Source organism: Haemorhous mexicanus, chromosome 8 (genome assembly GCF_027477595.1).
Source record: "Haemorhous mexicanus isolate bHaeMex1 chromosome 8, bHaeMex1.pri, whole genome shotgun sequence".
NCBI lineage: Eukaryota > Metazoa > Chordata > Aves > Passeriformes > Fringillidae > Haemorhous > Haemorhous mexicanus.
In genome coordinates this window covers 9,685,469-9,701,355 of record NC_082348.1, presented here as the reverse complement: position 1 = coordinate 9,701,355, position 15,887 = coordinate 9,685,469, and the positions used below count along the sequence as shown (strand labels likewise).

At 44.2% G+C, this 15,887-nt stretch overlaps 1 protein-coding gene across 12 annotated transcripts in view; it reads left to right on the top strand.

The window, feature by feature from the left end:
- Positions 1 to 15,887, top strand: part of KALRN (kalirin RhoGEF kinase) — a 481,244-nt gene that overhangs the window by 415,812 nt on the left and 49,545 nt on the right. For 11 of the 12 annotated variants that reach the window (XM_059852697.1, XM_059852698.1, XM_059852699.1 and 8 more), the window contains 2 exons: positions 9,686 to 9,969; positions 10,749 to 10,853. In XM_059852697.1, coding sequence (XP_059708680.1) covers positions 9,686 to 9,969; positions 10,749 to 10,853 — 389 coding nt within the window. The remainder of the gene's footprint in view (positions 1 to 9,685; positions 9,970 to 10,748; positions 10,854 to 15,887) is intronic. The other variant, XM_059852696.1, reaches the window with a different exon arrangement.

Below are 15,887 nucleotides of genomic sequence, written 5' to 3'. Positions count from 1 at the left end.
TGTTGTCAAACACCCCAACCCCGTTGTTCTTGGTGGTTTCGTGGTGTCCGCTCCTGCCCTGCGCCACTGGCAACTTATTCTTATTCCGTTCTTTTCTTTTCAGGGGCTGTCAGAGCCTGAATAATTTAAGAGTGAACAAATGAGAGACGTTCATGGAGGACTCTGTTCTTACCTAGGCACAAATTGACAAGCATGTAGATTGCCTTGGGTTTCCACTGCACCTACCACAACTTTGCTAAGAGAAAAGTCCCCTTTCCTAGACATCTGTGTCACTCTTGCTTAGTAAAGTTATTCAAGATCAGCGCCTTTGGAATTGGTTGGTAAATGGACAAAGACTTTCTCTTTGCCCGGAGCTCCTCACAGCCTCCAAGTACCAAAGAGAACTCCACAGCACTAGAAAGCAAGAGGCAGCTGCTGAATGTTGGAAGCTACTGCATTTGGCAAAAGAAGCTGATGCAAAGATGCACACAGTTGTGTTTGTTTGTTCTGCTTGTTTTCTGTGCTTTCCGAGCCTTCTGTGTGCCTGGAAAGTTTAATAACCAATCCCTTCTTTCTCAACGTGCAGTTTTTCTTCCTATCCCAAAAAGCTTTGGGTTCTGTTCTTGCTTTTTTTTTTATTTTTCCAATTCCAAGTTTGTCACTGATACTCTTCTGTTGTTTCCGTGGAGAATTGTTTGGGTACATAGCCACAGCTTCCTTTGAGATAGGGAGACCTAAATATGATACCCAAACATCATTGTCTTCCCTCCTCTCCCCCCATTTAGCAGAGTCGTCCACCTTGTCACAGAGGTTGCTGACTTCAAGTATAAGGCAGAGTTGACCTTAGCAATGATGTCATTTAACTGAGAAATTACTTCAAAATTCTTACAGTAGCTCAATTTGGAAGCTGCTGAATGAAGCTGACCTTTGACACTTGACAAAAGAATAAGGCTTGTGTTTTACTAACAGCTGCTTGGAAACCATGTGTAATAAAGTTTGTTTTTGTGCCCAACATCCAGGATAAAAGATGGCATTTGCTGACTCTGGTACCCTTACGCTCCCAGAAGAGCAGAACTGCTTTGATCCAAGTTAAAAAGTCTGCTTCTATGTGGGTGTCTAAGCATTTCACAGTTCCTTATGCTAAAAGTAACAGTGTGCTTGCAAAGGCCAGCAAATGCTGCTCTTGTTCAGCTTCAAACACATTACATTTTCCTCCTTGTCATCCCATATAGCTTTTCATAAAGTTTCAGGGTTAAAACTTTTTTTATGGAACATGCAAAAATCTCCCATCAAAATATATCAAGGGGGATTTTTGCTTTGTGTTTGAGGCTTTGTTATTTTTGCTGCTAGCGACACTTATTCCGGAAACTTCAGGGTTGGAGATTATTTTATTTTTGTCACAGAATGAGGACAGTGTAAATACAAAATGTAAAGTAGAACTGAGAGAAGTGCTTCAACAAGTTGTTTCACTACATTGAAATAAATGTTGATTTGTTCAAAAAAAAAAAAAAAAGCATGCCCTTTCTGGATCTTGTTAGTCTTGACTTTTTATTTCCTTTCTTTGCTGAAGAAATGCGTGCCTCTTGACTTCAGCAATGTGCTCAGCCAGCTGTCAGGCATTACGGGAGGGCTGCTCCAACGTGCACTCCCAGCAGATGTGTTGGACTTGCTGTCACTGTGCTCAGGGCTGGCCTGGGACCTGTGCTGGGCACAAACTCGAGTCAAGGGAATGGGTGAATGAAATTGAGTGCGCACAGATACTGCATCTGGCCTCCAACTCTGCTGTGTGGAGCAACTGCTTTATTTCTGAGCTTTTCCACGCCTTTTTATGCAGTAAAAGCCTGTTCTAAAAAGATGTTGCTTCGAGGTTCCCCTGAAGGTCTGTTACTGCCCTGCCTTGCCTCATGTCTCACAGTGGTTTAGGATAGGAGCTGGCTAGGAGTATCTCACCAACAGGTTGGCGGATTCTCTCTGAATATTTGTCCTTTTATTCTTACTGTGAATTCACAGTAGCTTATGTGAGGGCTTAGAGGGGACTCTGAAGCAGGATGAATTAGGCTGGTACATGGAGACAAAAAGGCTCAAACCTCCAGCCAGAGAAGTTGTAGCTACCCATAACAGTTTTAAGCTGTCCTATGGAAACCCATTGCAGAGCAGGACACTCAGAGGGAAGGACCTCAGGTGTTCCAGCTGCTCTTCAAGCCCTTGGTGCCATGAGGCTGAGTTTGCTGAGGGTCTCTTCGGAGGCACAAGCACATGTTCTGCCTTCATGTTTAGCCTTTTGCTTCAGCAGCAGCTCCTGAGTTAAACTGGGTTTCCTTTCTAGAGGGAACGAGACCCTGCCCTATATTCACCTGAGGACTCATCTTGTTCTCCCTGTGGTCACCTCTGATAAAAGCCTAGATCCACATGGAGCAGCAGATACAATAGAGAACTTGTGCATTTGTTCCTCTCACTAGGCACTCTTGGACAGTACTGAAGTCATGTTTTATTTCAGCAGGCTCTCTCTCTCTGTGCCTTCCCCTTGTGCTGTTTCTGTCCCTGGAGACCCAGCTCACTCATTCAGCACGCTCTCAGGATTTCAGTAACTTTTCTTGCAAGGTCTCTGGGGACCATGCGCCTCTGTGCTATTTCTCCAGGCTTTTGGTTTTATCTCACTCTTTGAAACTTTCCCAGAACTGCAGTGACTTTTCTCTGACCTCCAGGAACTGCAGCTCTTGAGCCCTGACACTCCGACTGGCACAACGAAGACCTGGAGACTACTTTGGGATGTCAGCTTTTCCAGCACATGTTGGATGGAAGCTGCATCTGAGCAACACCAGCTAAAAATAAAAGCTATTCAACTGAAGCTAATGGCAGGTTGCCACAAGTTATTGCTCATTAAAGTGAATTGACAGATGCTTAACTTCAGCTAATCATTCCCTGCTGCGAGATCGGCCTGGTATGAAACGTACTCAGATGTGGGAAGGGGATTCACAATAACTAAATTTAGCTGAGGGTATAATTTCCTTGGACTCCCTCTGTAGTTAATGGAAAGAGCGAGGCTCCTACGGGGTGTGTCCCACTCTGCAGCGCCCTGGGGCAGAGCGTGCACAGCTCCTTGACTGCCGAGAGCAGGAGATGAAGCTGCTGCCTGCCACAGAAATGAGTGGCTCCAAGTGACAGTGTTTACTCACCCCAGCTGGGTGAGTGCTTGTTTTCCCCACATTAGGTTTCAACCCGAAGTAATGATCAGAAAGCTGAATATTGAAGCCAACAGGTTGGTGACTGTTTCCCAAAGACAAAACTGATATGCAAAATCCCCCTGGAGCATCCCCTGCTTTGCCATGTGGTTAAAGGGAATTCTGCAGGTCATTCTCTATCTCAAAGCAGCTCTTCTTACATATTTCCGAGAAATGCCAGCTATTCAATAGCAAATGTTGTGTGATTAATTTAGATTCTAGTCCTTTTTTTTCCCCTGTTCCTTGGAAGTTAGTCATGTTTGCATGCTTGGCAATGAAACAGAAAGTCAGATTTTGAGGTTTTACATTACAGTAATCAGAAAGTTTGTCCAATATGTCTGCTGCTTCCTCTATTGGACTAGAAACTTTTTATAAAATATTTAACTCCATACCATTATTCTTGAGTTTGGACCAAAGTAATTTCATCCATGTAAGTGGAGTTGTGAGAGTCCTGCCAGATTGATTTGTACCTTTTGATGCTACTTCCAGCTTGAAGCTTCAAATGATAAACAGAAAATTCAATTAAACCTTTTCAATTTGTTCATTTCCAGGAGATTATGAATTTAGGGAGAGCATTTGAATCTCTGAACAAAATCTGCATTTAGATTTCAGTGGTGTAGTTTGAACATGTTTGTAGCCTCTGGTGTGAAGTTCTTTCCTACATGGTCCCATCTCTTTTTTAGCTCGGGCTGGAGCACAGGGCAGGTCTGTGGCTGGACACGTGTGGAGTTGCTGAGCAGAGCTGGGAGCGGATGGAAGTCTCCAGGGCACGTTTTGCAATTCCATTGCGAAATTTTAATGTATTTCTAATCTAAAGGGCTTTTCAAGCCTGTTGTCCTCTGTCTTTGTCTGACATGGCCACTGAAAATTTGCACTAGAGCCTTTTTCAGAGGATGTATCTGAGGGTACATCCTCTGAAAAAGGATGCATCCTGAGGAGACAACTTACCTGTTTACATTGGAAGTTGTAAGATACATTATTTACACTGTTAACACCTAGTGTTTTTACTAAAGGAGTAGCTGTAAAGTGACTTTATATTATCCGAATGCTGTTGCCTCCCAAACTTTTGCTAATCCATACCAGGTTTTACAGGCAGAATGGGCTCTAACAGTAAAACCAGGACTAGTACTGTCATCTGCCTAAGCCACAAAGTTTTGTAAGCCTGACTCGTGCCAATAAAAATGTTTCACTGAGCATGTTTTGGACATTTAATACAAAAGCACAGAAGAGACCAAAGGAGCAGTGTTCATACCTCATTCTTCCACCTTTGCATCCATCAGGTAAAGCTTTAGTCCCAAATCCCTTGAGCAAATCCAAGGGGACTCTCAAAGCAGCATTTCCCAAGGGAGAGTATAAAGCTTCAAGGGGCTGAGAACTGTGAACTGGAACCTGTGCAGCCTGGATAATCATGGAGGTGCTCTTGGAAAGGGCAGGAGAAGGTGCATTTTGATGGTTTAGATGGTTCTTTAGTGTTTGGTGTGAAATACTAACATAGAGGCTTTGTTTGTGCCCAGGATGAGTCTAGACGATTCCTGCTTTCTAAGATTTTTTGGGATGGAGATTTCCGTTCTTTAGGAAATTTACTTTAGTATAGACTGAGTTAGTCTTTTACCCACACCTGATTAAATTCTGTCTTTGTCACAAGTGGTGACAGGAACCACTGAATGTGGAAAATGGGCTCTGTTTAGCACAGCAGAGCTGATTTACGTGTTCATCAGTCAGATTGTCATTATTGGCTTTCATTCACAACTGGCATTATCTCTATGAAGTAAAAATTGTTGATTTAAATGCACATGCTAGTAGGACTTCAGAGTTCCCATTCTGGTTCATTTTCTTTGACTTTTGTGGAAAAATCCTTTTCTCTCAGGCTGTGTTTTTCTGGGATGTAAATGGAACCATAGGTAAATCAGAAAAGGATTCACCTCACTTAAAGCAAGATGTGCCCTACTCTAGCGGCCTGTTTTTATAGCTATATTCTGTAGTATCTTCTGTTTATGGGCACATACTTCTTTCCTATCCTTTATGATCTGTCATTATTACGTATCAAATAGACTTCACTGACGTTTTCTTCTGAGTTGCTCTGAGAAGCCTTTTCCTTTCCCTGTTAGAGATGTGAGGTCCTACAAAGGAGTCTGGTGCTGCCTGAGCCTGATCAGACAAACCTCCCCTCCCATGTGTGCTCTGGGGAACAGGGAGGTAAAAATAAAATGCCTTGTATTTATGTTCCAACAGGAATTCCTACTGGCTCAAGTGAGATTACTGTGCCTCTAAAACCAGGTCTATGAGATTTTCATTTTTCTTTTCACCCAAGGTTGCACAGAACTGGAACTTTCTATTTTTCAAGTACAAGAGCTGTGCTTTTACAGATGTTTGTTCATTTGACCAACAATAACAAACATTTCATGGCTGCAGTGGTGCAGAAGCTCTGAATGTTAAAGCCCTTTGGTCTGGCTGAGTATCTCTCACAGTCCTCTTGCCAGAAGTTTCTTGGAGGTTTGCTTAGGAGTGTTTTGGAAACCATCATTTCTTCTGTCTGAATGAATGGTTTGGCCAGGAAATCAATCTAGCCACACGAGTCTGCTGACCTCCCTACACCCTTTTTGCTTCACCAAATACCTTTTTTTAGACGTGTGTCCCGGGACATTGGTGGGAGGACAGCTCCTCAGCAGACCTGCTGCAGTGTGGGACAGCCGCCGCTCCACTGGTGCTCGCGGGCGGCAGCAGCTGCCTCGCTTATCACACAGTGAGCTGCTGCATCTTTCCCAAAAGCTCGCTGGCTTTTCTTAAACAAACAGTGTCTAAAGAGCTCTGATAATGCAGTTTGCAAAGCACATATGTGCTAGTGCTTTGCAAGAAGAGCGCGGTAATGTGTCCTCCTCTTCCGCTCGATCCACCTGGTGTCTGGGTCTCGGGCCAGTATCGGGTGTCATGATTAATGTGTTTGTGGCCATTTGTGCCGCAGAACAGAGCTCACGTGGCTGAGGAGGTTGTCTGCAAGGTCTTTCCTGGCAGATTTTTTTTTCTGTTTCTTTCTTTCATTTTGTGAGCTCTGCTCTTCCTTGAGCTCCAGTTGTGCCTCTGCAACCATGTTGATGTGACCTGCTTTATGTGCAAAGGAGATCGTTCTCAGCAGGGCTGGCAAACTGCTAATGTGACTTGCTCACAAATGTATCCAAATTTGCAGTTCCTTTAAAAAAGAAAAAAAAAGGTTATGAATATAACCTCGGTGTGGCTTTTGGATAAGGCATGTTTTTGGTAGCAGTGGGAATTGGGATGGTGAGATGGAAGTGCTTTGTACCAGTGTAGGGTATGGGCAGAGATAAGTCACCCACCGTCGAATGGCTCTCATGGTGGCTGGGGAGAAGGGAAATTCATGCCAGCCTTTCTCTCCCATCTCTCTTCCTGTTTAGCCAGCAGAGACTGCCTTACCAGGCAAAATAAAGCCATGTTTCCAGTCTTGGGTTGCATGGGCCAGGCAAAGCATGGGCTCTGTCCCAGATGCCTTACCGTGCTCAGCCAGGGCAGTTCAGCTAACAAGGGGAAAGAAGGGAACTTCACATCTGACAGGATTGTATGGCATGACCAGCATGCAGTAACCCTTTGGTTAACAGCCTTTTTCGTCACCAAAGGCATGACCTTGAGCAGGAAAATCCAGACCCTTTTTCAGGTGGGATCATTGGACAGTGTTAACAACCTTCCTCTGGAAACCTGTGGGTTGGCTTCTGTTATGGCTGGAGACTCTGAAACTCTGATGTTCAGTCTGCAGAGGGTTCCTGGCTCTGGGTATCAAAATTGTTACAAGCAGGCAGGGTGGGCTGTGGGCCAGCTTGGGACTGGGAATGGTTCTGCCCACATGCTGCCTTCCTGGGAGTGACAGGATTACTGACCATCACTTCCCCAGGACAGCTGAGCAGAGTGCCATGGCAGGAGATGTGCTGTATGTCTGTCTGTGCCCCAGCTGTGGCTGTGCTGCTGGGCCAAGGAGAGGGAGGCAGCAAGGCTGGGGCCTGACCCTGCCTGGGGGGTAAAACCTGGGGTGTTTCCTGCTGGGAAGAGAGGTCCCTGCCCCTTCACAGGCATCAGGGTTCCTGGACTTGGCCCTGCCTTGAGCCCGCTGGGCTGAGATAGGATTGGCATCGCAGTAACAAACTCTTGGGGTTGTCTCAGTTAAATTAGAAATTTAACTTTTGATAAGGGAAGGGAGGCTAACTTTAGGTCCAGTTGCTGTGGACTGGAGGTGGAGGTTGGATTGTGTTACTTACAAGGTGTAGTAAAAACCTCTCTGAACATCAGCTGAGATGGGGCGAGATCAGCTCATCCTTGGCTCTCCTCTACCTCCCACTGAGCCCAGTTCCCAGCAAAGGCAGCAACTCTGTGATACAGCTGCTCCCCCCAAATCATCCCTCAAGTGGCAGCCCCACAGATCAATCACTTACAGCGTTTCTCCTTCTGACTGCAGCCCAGCTCCCTTTGCAGCAGGAATTCCCGTAGTTCATCCTCCTGCAGCAGCAGCAGTAGGAGCACGGGCACCTCAGGGGACCAAGCAAAGTCCCTTGGCCAAGAACCCTCCAGCTTTCCCCACTGCCTGTGGGGCTTTCAGTGCTGCCAGGGCCACGAGGGCACTTGGAAAATCAAGCCCACCATGGTGAAACCCTGCATTTGCTGACGCAAGGCCACTGATAAACTCTCAGAGCATCACGTGGAGCCTGCAGGGAGAGCTATCCAAAGCCTATTGAGTGGAAGATAAGCTGGCCCCTGACAAACATTATCTGTCACTCGTTGATTTAGCGCTACCTCATGTACATGAAATAACATCAGCAGGAGCTGGCTAAACCCCAGGCCTTTTGGAGATAAGACTGCTACTTTGCCCTTACAGAGGAATGCCAGAAAATCTCTAGCAGCTCCACCTGGGATCAGCTGCACCTGGAACCTGTCCTCCTCTCAGTTCCTCTTGCACTCAGTCTTTTTGTCAAAAAACAGATGATTGAGATTTTCTTCTTGTCTGGGAAGTGAACTTTGACTTTCTCTAGCTTGTTAAAATTATTTCTGTCTCTTCCAAAATTTAACCTTTGACCTCAGGTATGTAATGACTCACCAGTTTAAATTCTGACTGATGCTGTGTATGGCTATAAAAGATTCTGACTCTCATGGTCTGCATTGTGCAAGCTACAGACAAGGCAGGATGCAATCTCTGCTCTGTCCACAGACAGCTGCAAGCAGCAGCTCTGCCCAGAGGGGATATGATCACTTCATGCAGGTAGCAGGAACTGGCTTCTAAAACAATAGAGGTGGTGGTTCTCTGCAAGAGTAGCTCTCCCTCAGCATGTGTGCAGCCCAGCATCTCTAGTGGTATTTATTGCTGAACTGAGAATATCTGGGTGCAGCAGTCTATTTTCATGTGTTGTAACTTGGGTTTTTGGTTTCTGCTGGGACAGATAAAAGATTCAGAGATAACAATGTAAGAATGTTTAATCACATCAGTTGGCTCTTTCTGATGTATAGCCTGAGATGTTTCTTATAGGAGTATGACAGTGTCTGAATTTTGTAAAAAAACCTTCATCTTGAACTGTGTGGGATTAAACATCTCAGACTCTGATAGGAAGGGGAGGGAGTTGCCTTAACATGGTTTCAGAAAGTTGAAAGTAGGGCACTTATTCCTGAAGGGCAATTGGGAAATCTTTGAGCAACTTGTTTGTTTTGGTTTTAAAGCCTTACTGACATTGGCACGTCATTGGTCTGTTGCATTTGGGGGGAGAAAGGAAGGTTGCAGCCCTTTCTAAGGTGCCAGTCTGAACATGTGTATCGGTAACTGAGGTTGGATGCAGTTCAGCAGAACCTCCTGCTTCCATATAATGAAACTATTTTTTAATTTTAAACCTTATTGAGTTTCCTTTGGTTTGAACAGTTTGTCATCTTTTGTAATTGCTCATTCCAGTTTCTTAGTTCTAGTGAATTTGTGAACTCTTCTGACAGATTGCTTTCAGAGGCAGAGGAGATAATTTTAAGGTGCTTCAAAGTTAATAAGTAGTCTAACTAAATCATGTCATTGGGGTCGGGAAACAGCTGAGAAACAATTACGGAACCTGACAATGTGTTGGTGGCTGTCAGGTCTCCTGTAGTAGATCTCCTTTTTGTGCTTATTTTCTTTCTAGCAATTCACAATGAAATTGTGGGAAGAAGCTGAGAAATTCAGCACTTAGCATGAAAATCAGGCTTCCATAAAAAAACCTGAATAAAACCCTGCATATAAAAAACTCGGCTGTCTGCGATCTTTCATAAGGACAGATAGTGTGGTAGGAAATGAGAGAGGCGTGTGAGATTGTGGGAAATGCCCATTGCAGGGCATATTCCTCTCTCTGGTGTGCAATAAAGTTTGCATAAAGTCCATAGGTCACGAAGCCCTTCCCCAAGGCAGGCAGTGCTCTCGGTGCCGCGGGAGCAGAGGGCTGCTGGGATGAGGTCTCACCTGCGCCGTTTCCTTGCAGACGCGTATTCGGTCTCTGCCAACGACAACGGGGGCAAGTCTGACTCGGTGGCCAACTTACAGCCTCAGCCATCCCTCAACTCCATCCAGAGCTCCCCGGGCCCCAAGCGCTCGACCAACACCCTGAAGAAATGGTTGACCAGTCCCGTGCGCCGCCTGAACAGCGGCAAGACCGAGAGCCACATCAAGAAACAGAAGAAGGTGCGAGATGGCAGGAAGAGCTTTGACCTTGGCTCACCAAAGACTGGAGATGAAACCACTCCTCAGGGAGACAGTGCAGATGAGGTGTGTGTTGGTGTTTGTTATGGGAAATACCATCTCCTCCGTGGGGTGTGAGTCATGCTGGAGTAAATGCAGTTCCCTTAGGGTCTGGAGGGAACAGCGAATCATGCATGAAGCTGCATTGTTGCAAACAGCTTTATGATCCAAAGAGCAATGGAATATATAAGGAATAGTGCTTCACAGTTTGCATATATTATTGTCCTTTGATGAGCCTTTTTAACAGCCTATTAGAAAGCTGCCATGAACAGAAATTAAGTTATTCTTGAGCAGCTGTTATCGCTTTTTGCTGAGGTTCATATCACCTTTATGCTACTGTGGCAGTGTAATTCCTTAATGAAAGAAAATGCTCTGAGAAATAGCCAGAGAATAGTTTCTGTTAAATCTGCTATTTCGCTGTACCTGCAGCTTTTCTGCAGGCATGTTCTCCACCAGAATGGCTCTTTTCTGATAAAGTGAATGAGGAATTAAAAGCCAAAAATGCAGAAGGTACTAACTGAACACAAATAAGAGGAGCACATTTTAAAAACTGTACATCAAACAGTTTTTATGTAAATGAAAAAACTACTGTCAGCACACAGGCAGATGTAGTTGCCTTAGCTGTATGAATGACCTATAAACTGTATTTCTGTAAGCCTTAGAATTCACCAGGATTAACCAGCAAAACCTTATGTCTTTACTGCTTCTCTTCCATTACCTGCAATTCCCTCTATCCAACACAATATTGAACTGAAAAGATAAAAGAATCCTGTCCCTGTTTCTAATTGTATTTAACTTTTCTTCAGAAGAGCAAGAAGGGCTGGGGAGAAGATGAAGCAGATGAAGAGTCTCACACACCTCTTCCTCCTCCTATGAAGATTTTTGACAATGATCCAACCCAAGATGATATGGTAAGGCCTCCCTTACTCTACAATTTTTCTGTTGGAGTGCATTTCTTGCATAGCTGTATCACAGTGGTTTCATAGTGGTCCTCTGGTATCAAGGGCCTAGACTTGGGGTTATAAGAGTCTCCTGTGTACAAATCATAATCTAATACCTTTTTCCAAGTGAATTTACAAACAGTGCTAGATAACCAATTTAGCCCTGGCATCCCATTTCATGGCAGGTCGATGGTGTGCCTGTGCTGTGTGTGGGCAGAAACTCCCTCCAGATCGATAATTTGTGTTTGCTACATCTGTTTGAAAAGTGCTGCTGGTGTCTGGCTGTAGCAGTGGAAGTGGTGTTTGGTGGCACCATGCTGGTGGTGATAGTTCTCTGACATTAAGTCAGGATTTGCTGTGGTAACTGGCCCCGTGGCTTGCAGAGTTCTGTGTTGGACTCGGGGTGAGAACCTGTGAATATGGCTGAGACAGTGATTTGCATTCACAGCCAGTTCTGTCTGTACATGTCCCCCCACCCTTTCCTGGTGCTGTCATCTCCTTTGTAGAAAACCATCCTCCTGTTTTTCAGTTTCCTGCTTTCCTGCTGGCATCTGTTTTTAGCACTGCCACTTCTGTATTGCTGTCCTCTGATTGTAATTGCTGCAGGCAAAGAGGCAAGGATAGGAGAGATTAATAAATTGTCACGAAAGAAAAACCAAAACAACCCAGAATGTTCTTGGGGAAGGTTCAAGCAGAAGTTTGGAAGTACAGAGAGAGGAGGATGTAAATATTTCTGGGACTCAAGGAGCAGAGTGATGGAGTAAAGGATTTGGGGGCTTGCTGCTAATCTGTCAGGAAATGTTATGACATTGTGGTGGCAGCAGGAGCAGAAGGAAGCAGCTGGAGCTGTGGACTCCTGCCCTTGGAGTGCTCTGTGTGCTCATGGCTCTCTGGCGAGGGGCAGAGGCGAAAGGTCGGCAGAGCAGAGCCCTGGTGGATCCATGCCCAGCACAACTGCTCCTGGCTTGCTCCCCATGGTGTTCAGCTAAATGTTTGGGGCTTAGTTTGCTTTTTGGTTTTGGGGAGATGATTTTATTTTGGTGGGTTTTTTTTTTTTTTTTAAGAAAAACAGAAGTGCTGCATCTCAGGTCACTGTTTTTGGTGTCCAACATGCCATGTGGTTTCAGTATTTCTTAAATATGCTTCTGACAGCATAAATGTCAAGGAACTGAGCTGTTTTCTGCTTCAGATGTCTGAGCTTTACAGAGTGTTTTGGCATCCTTTTTCTTCACCCACTCCTAAAACAGAAAATTAGATAGAGCAAGATGCATCTGAAACCCCTTTTTTTGCCTCTTGTTTTTCTTGCCCTATTCAACCTTTTCTCAAAGGGGTAAAAAAATTAAGCCCATAGGGTCCTGCATTTTCTGTCACAGGAGCACCATATTAGCAATGTTTGAGCCATGCTGGAGCTGAAAGCTCTTTAATGGTGTTAATTTGAGCACAGTTGCCTGCTCATGTCCTCCCTCTGTGCTTGCAGGCATGGCCTTAGGCTGGACCAGCAGCAGCAGTGAGGGGCAGTAGCTGTGGGAGGTAGGAGATGTCTGCATGGATGGGAGGTGACACTTTTCCCTGAGTCCATCTGCCAGACAGCAGCCATTGTGCCTCATTGCTCCTGGACGCTCTCATGAAGACACATTGTGAGATCTTTTCATATTAGAAATTCATAATTTGTTTCCTGAAGAATAGAAATACTGTATTTCTATTTTCCCCACTCAGAGCAGACTCTTGTTGATCACAGAAGTTTTATTTAACCCTGGAAATCTTGTAGACAGCAAATGTTTTCATGCTTCCTTCAGAATCCTGCAGTTATTTACTTTTCAGAGATGTTGAGCAATTTCAGTTAAAATAAGTGACAGCAACAGCTGTTTAGTGCCTCCAAAAATTGGACTCCTCCTGCTAGAATGGCTATGTTCAGCACTTATCATCAAAGTATTTGTCCAGCATCTCTTCAAAGTCCTTATTTTCAGTCTTTTTTTTTTCCTAGACAATCCATCTGCATTGCAGGTGAAACAGGCAGGCTGAGTTTTTACATTAGTATGAGATTCCTTCATTACCGGCCTAATTCCTCAATTACAGCCTGATTACCTGTAGTTTTTGTTGTTGTTGCAATTAGAACTGTTGATTAGATGTATCATTTGTGAAAGACAACTTGATGAGTAGCAGTATGTTCATGTTTCTGTTCTGCTACAAGGCTTCTGGTTAGGATTAATCTCCTTTGCTTTTTTTTTTTTTTTTTCCTTGTACTGGGCATGTGTCACTCAACAGGAGCAGCTCCCCAAAGGGCTGCTGAAAAAGGGTGGCCAGCTGCCTAATTCCTGCCATCCCCTTTCCCCATCTCCCTCCCCAGCACTGCTGAATCTCAGATGCGTGTTCGCTGGCACCTGCACTGTGACTTCACTGAAATAGCTGCCCTCCACAATGCTTTCATTAAGCAGCTGAGGGATGAATAAGCTTCTTCATAATTTATAAAAATTGAGCCATGCTTTAGTCTGTGTCAGCCTGACGACAAAAGGAGGTTGTCCAAGGGCTTGTAGTTTTAGTCAGTGCTTGTGTTGCCATCAGAAGAAATGTACATGCAGGTGAGCTAATAAATCCCAATTCCCATAGCTATCAAGTGGGTTTGGATGTTCAGACTGAGGTTTCTTAGGACAGCAGTCAAGGGGTGATTTTGCCCTTGTGCAGCAAAAATCTTAAACTAAAACAGAGTTTTTCTGCCCTCCTGTGCCAGGTACCCAGGAGAGGTGGGGCGTGTAGGGGTGTTTTGTCTCCAGTGATTGCAGAGAGGGTACAGAAGAGTTTTAGATGACTGAAGTTGCATGAGTGAGAGATGTCATCTTAAGTTCGTTTGGAGTTGCAATTGATCTGTGAGGAAAGGATGGGGGATGATTTGTTCCCCCCTGCCTCCCTCCCCTACTGCCTGAAATGCTGTGTGTACCTTGTGCTTAACTGCTTTTATCAAATATGCATGTATGGGGGAGGGCGTAATTTCTTACATTTGCAGTAAGAAAATCAATTTTCTGGAGCCTGTAAGACTGTAGATGGCCTTAGAAGGAGGAACCAACTTTTAAGAGAATTGTTACCTGTTTGTACATGAACTTCAGTTCTTTGATGCTGTTCCCTGGTTCCAGTCTTGGAGCTGCTGCAGGGAGATTTTCAGCCAGAAGTGGATGGCAATCCCATGCTTGTCTGGCACAGCAGCACTTGCTCACCTGACCTGCATGTGCCCCTCTCACCCTCCAGCTCCCCTTCCACGTTCCTTCTCCTGTCTCAGAAGCTTCTTCACTGACCGCCTGGTTTCCTTCTCCCTTCTCATCCTGCTAACTTGCTTTTCCTTTGCCACCTGGTGTCTTGCAGTCCTCTTCTTTGCTAGCTGCTCGACAGAGCTCCTCCGATGTCCCAACTGCCGCGGATCTTGTCAGTGCAATAGAAAAGTTGGTCAAAACTAAGCTGGTAAGTTTAGTGTTGTGAAAACTGTGTACACAACAGGCCCAATGTGACTCCAAGGAAGGGCTTTAAAGGCTACCTCTCGTTCTGGTTTCCTTGCTTTCTACCTTCATCTGCTCTGCTTTTATTAACCCTTTGTGCTCTGCTTCTCAGTAGTATCCAATATTCTGCTCCCCTATGAGATGAAGCCTACATCTCACATAGGCTCTGCGCTGCATAGTCAAAAGTCACTTCTGGAGTGGGCTTTGCAGAGCATGAGCTACTGTACTCTACAATTTCTGGGGTCTTGTTAGTATTCAAATATTTTACACAGTGGGATGTTTTGTTTGTTTTAAAGCGTGTTCTGAGGCACAGGGGTTTTACTACCCATCGTGAATTTGTTTGGTGTTCTGGTTTCGATGAAAAGACTCTAAAGAGTAGAACTGCTTGAAGTATCACAGCTGTGCTTTAATTTTACAAAGATTCATGTGTCACTTTTAATCTACCTTGTCAACTCTTTCTTGCAGGGAGTGGAATAAGCAATAAAAATGCTCTGGGATTAATTTGTTCAAAAATTTCATATCGTGTGTTCTCACTGTCTGATCCCCGTGTCTGGTGGACAAGGAGTAAATCCTGTGTCATGTCTTGGCTCCTTTTAAGTTTTCCCAGTGCAGTTCAAAACTGTTAATATCAAAGCTACACCTTTTTCTACATATCCTAGGACCTCTAAAATTAGCTAAATGCTTTCTCTGAACAAGTTCAACATAATTAACAAGCAGGGATATGATGAGTCTACAAAGGTTCATTTTCTTACATCTACTGGAATGATGAAGAGAGTAAAAAAAAAATCTAAAAATCCCCACAGTGATCATTAAATTAGTGCAACTCTGAGCAAGCATCTTTACCTAGTGAATCATTTCTGAAGACTTTGGTATTTTCTCAGTTTGAGATGTTGGTACATGAAAGAGTCAGTGTTTACAACGTATTTGATAAGGCATGAGTGGTAAAGGAGCTCCTTGTGGCATGGGAAACCAAGAAGGCTATTCCCAGAAAATTCACTTAAAATAGTTTTATTCCATTGAGGGACAAACAAACTGAAAAGTATTTCATTAATCCAGTCATACATATTTTTTTGATGATATTTTATTTTCTCTCCCCCACATGCAGTCTATTAGACTATTACAACTACTTTCAAGGGATTTGGGGCAAACATTAATTATTGTAGAACCTTACTAGGTGCCCATCTATTTCTATTTCATGTTTTATTTTACTACAAGAATCCCCCATTCAGCTTTTGGCAGAGGAGCTTTTAACCACATGTAGCCTAACAGTGGTGCTGATTGAGACATCAGGATTTTTCCAGGTGGATTTGAAATAACTTGGAAGAAGTTTTTTTTTTTTTTTCAGATCTACTGGAACATCTTTTTCCACCTTATAACAAGAGGATGACAACTCCACTTTAAGGCTTTTTTTGTGGGGTCCTACATCAACCTAAAACTAGTTTGGTTGTGTTTTATGAAATTCTGCAGGAGAGTATTTCTGAATACTTTGTAGTGTTGGCTGCTGAACTGACTTGAATAC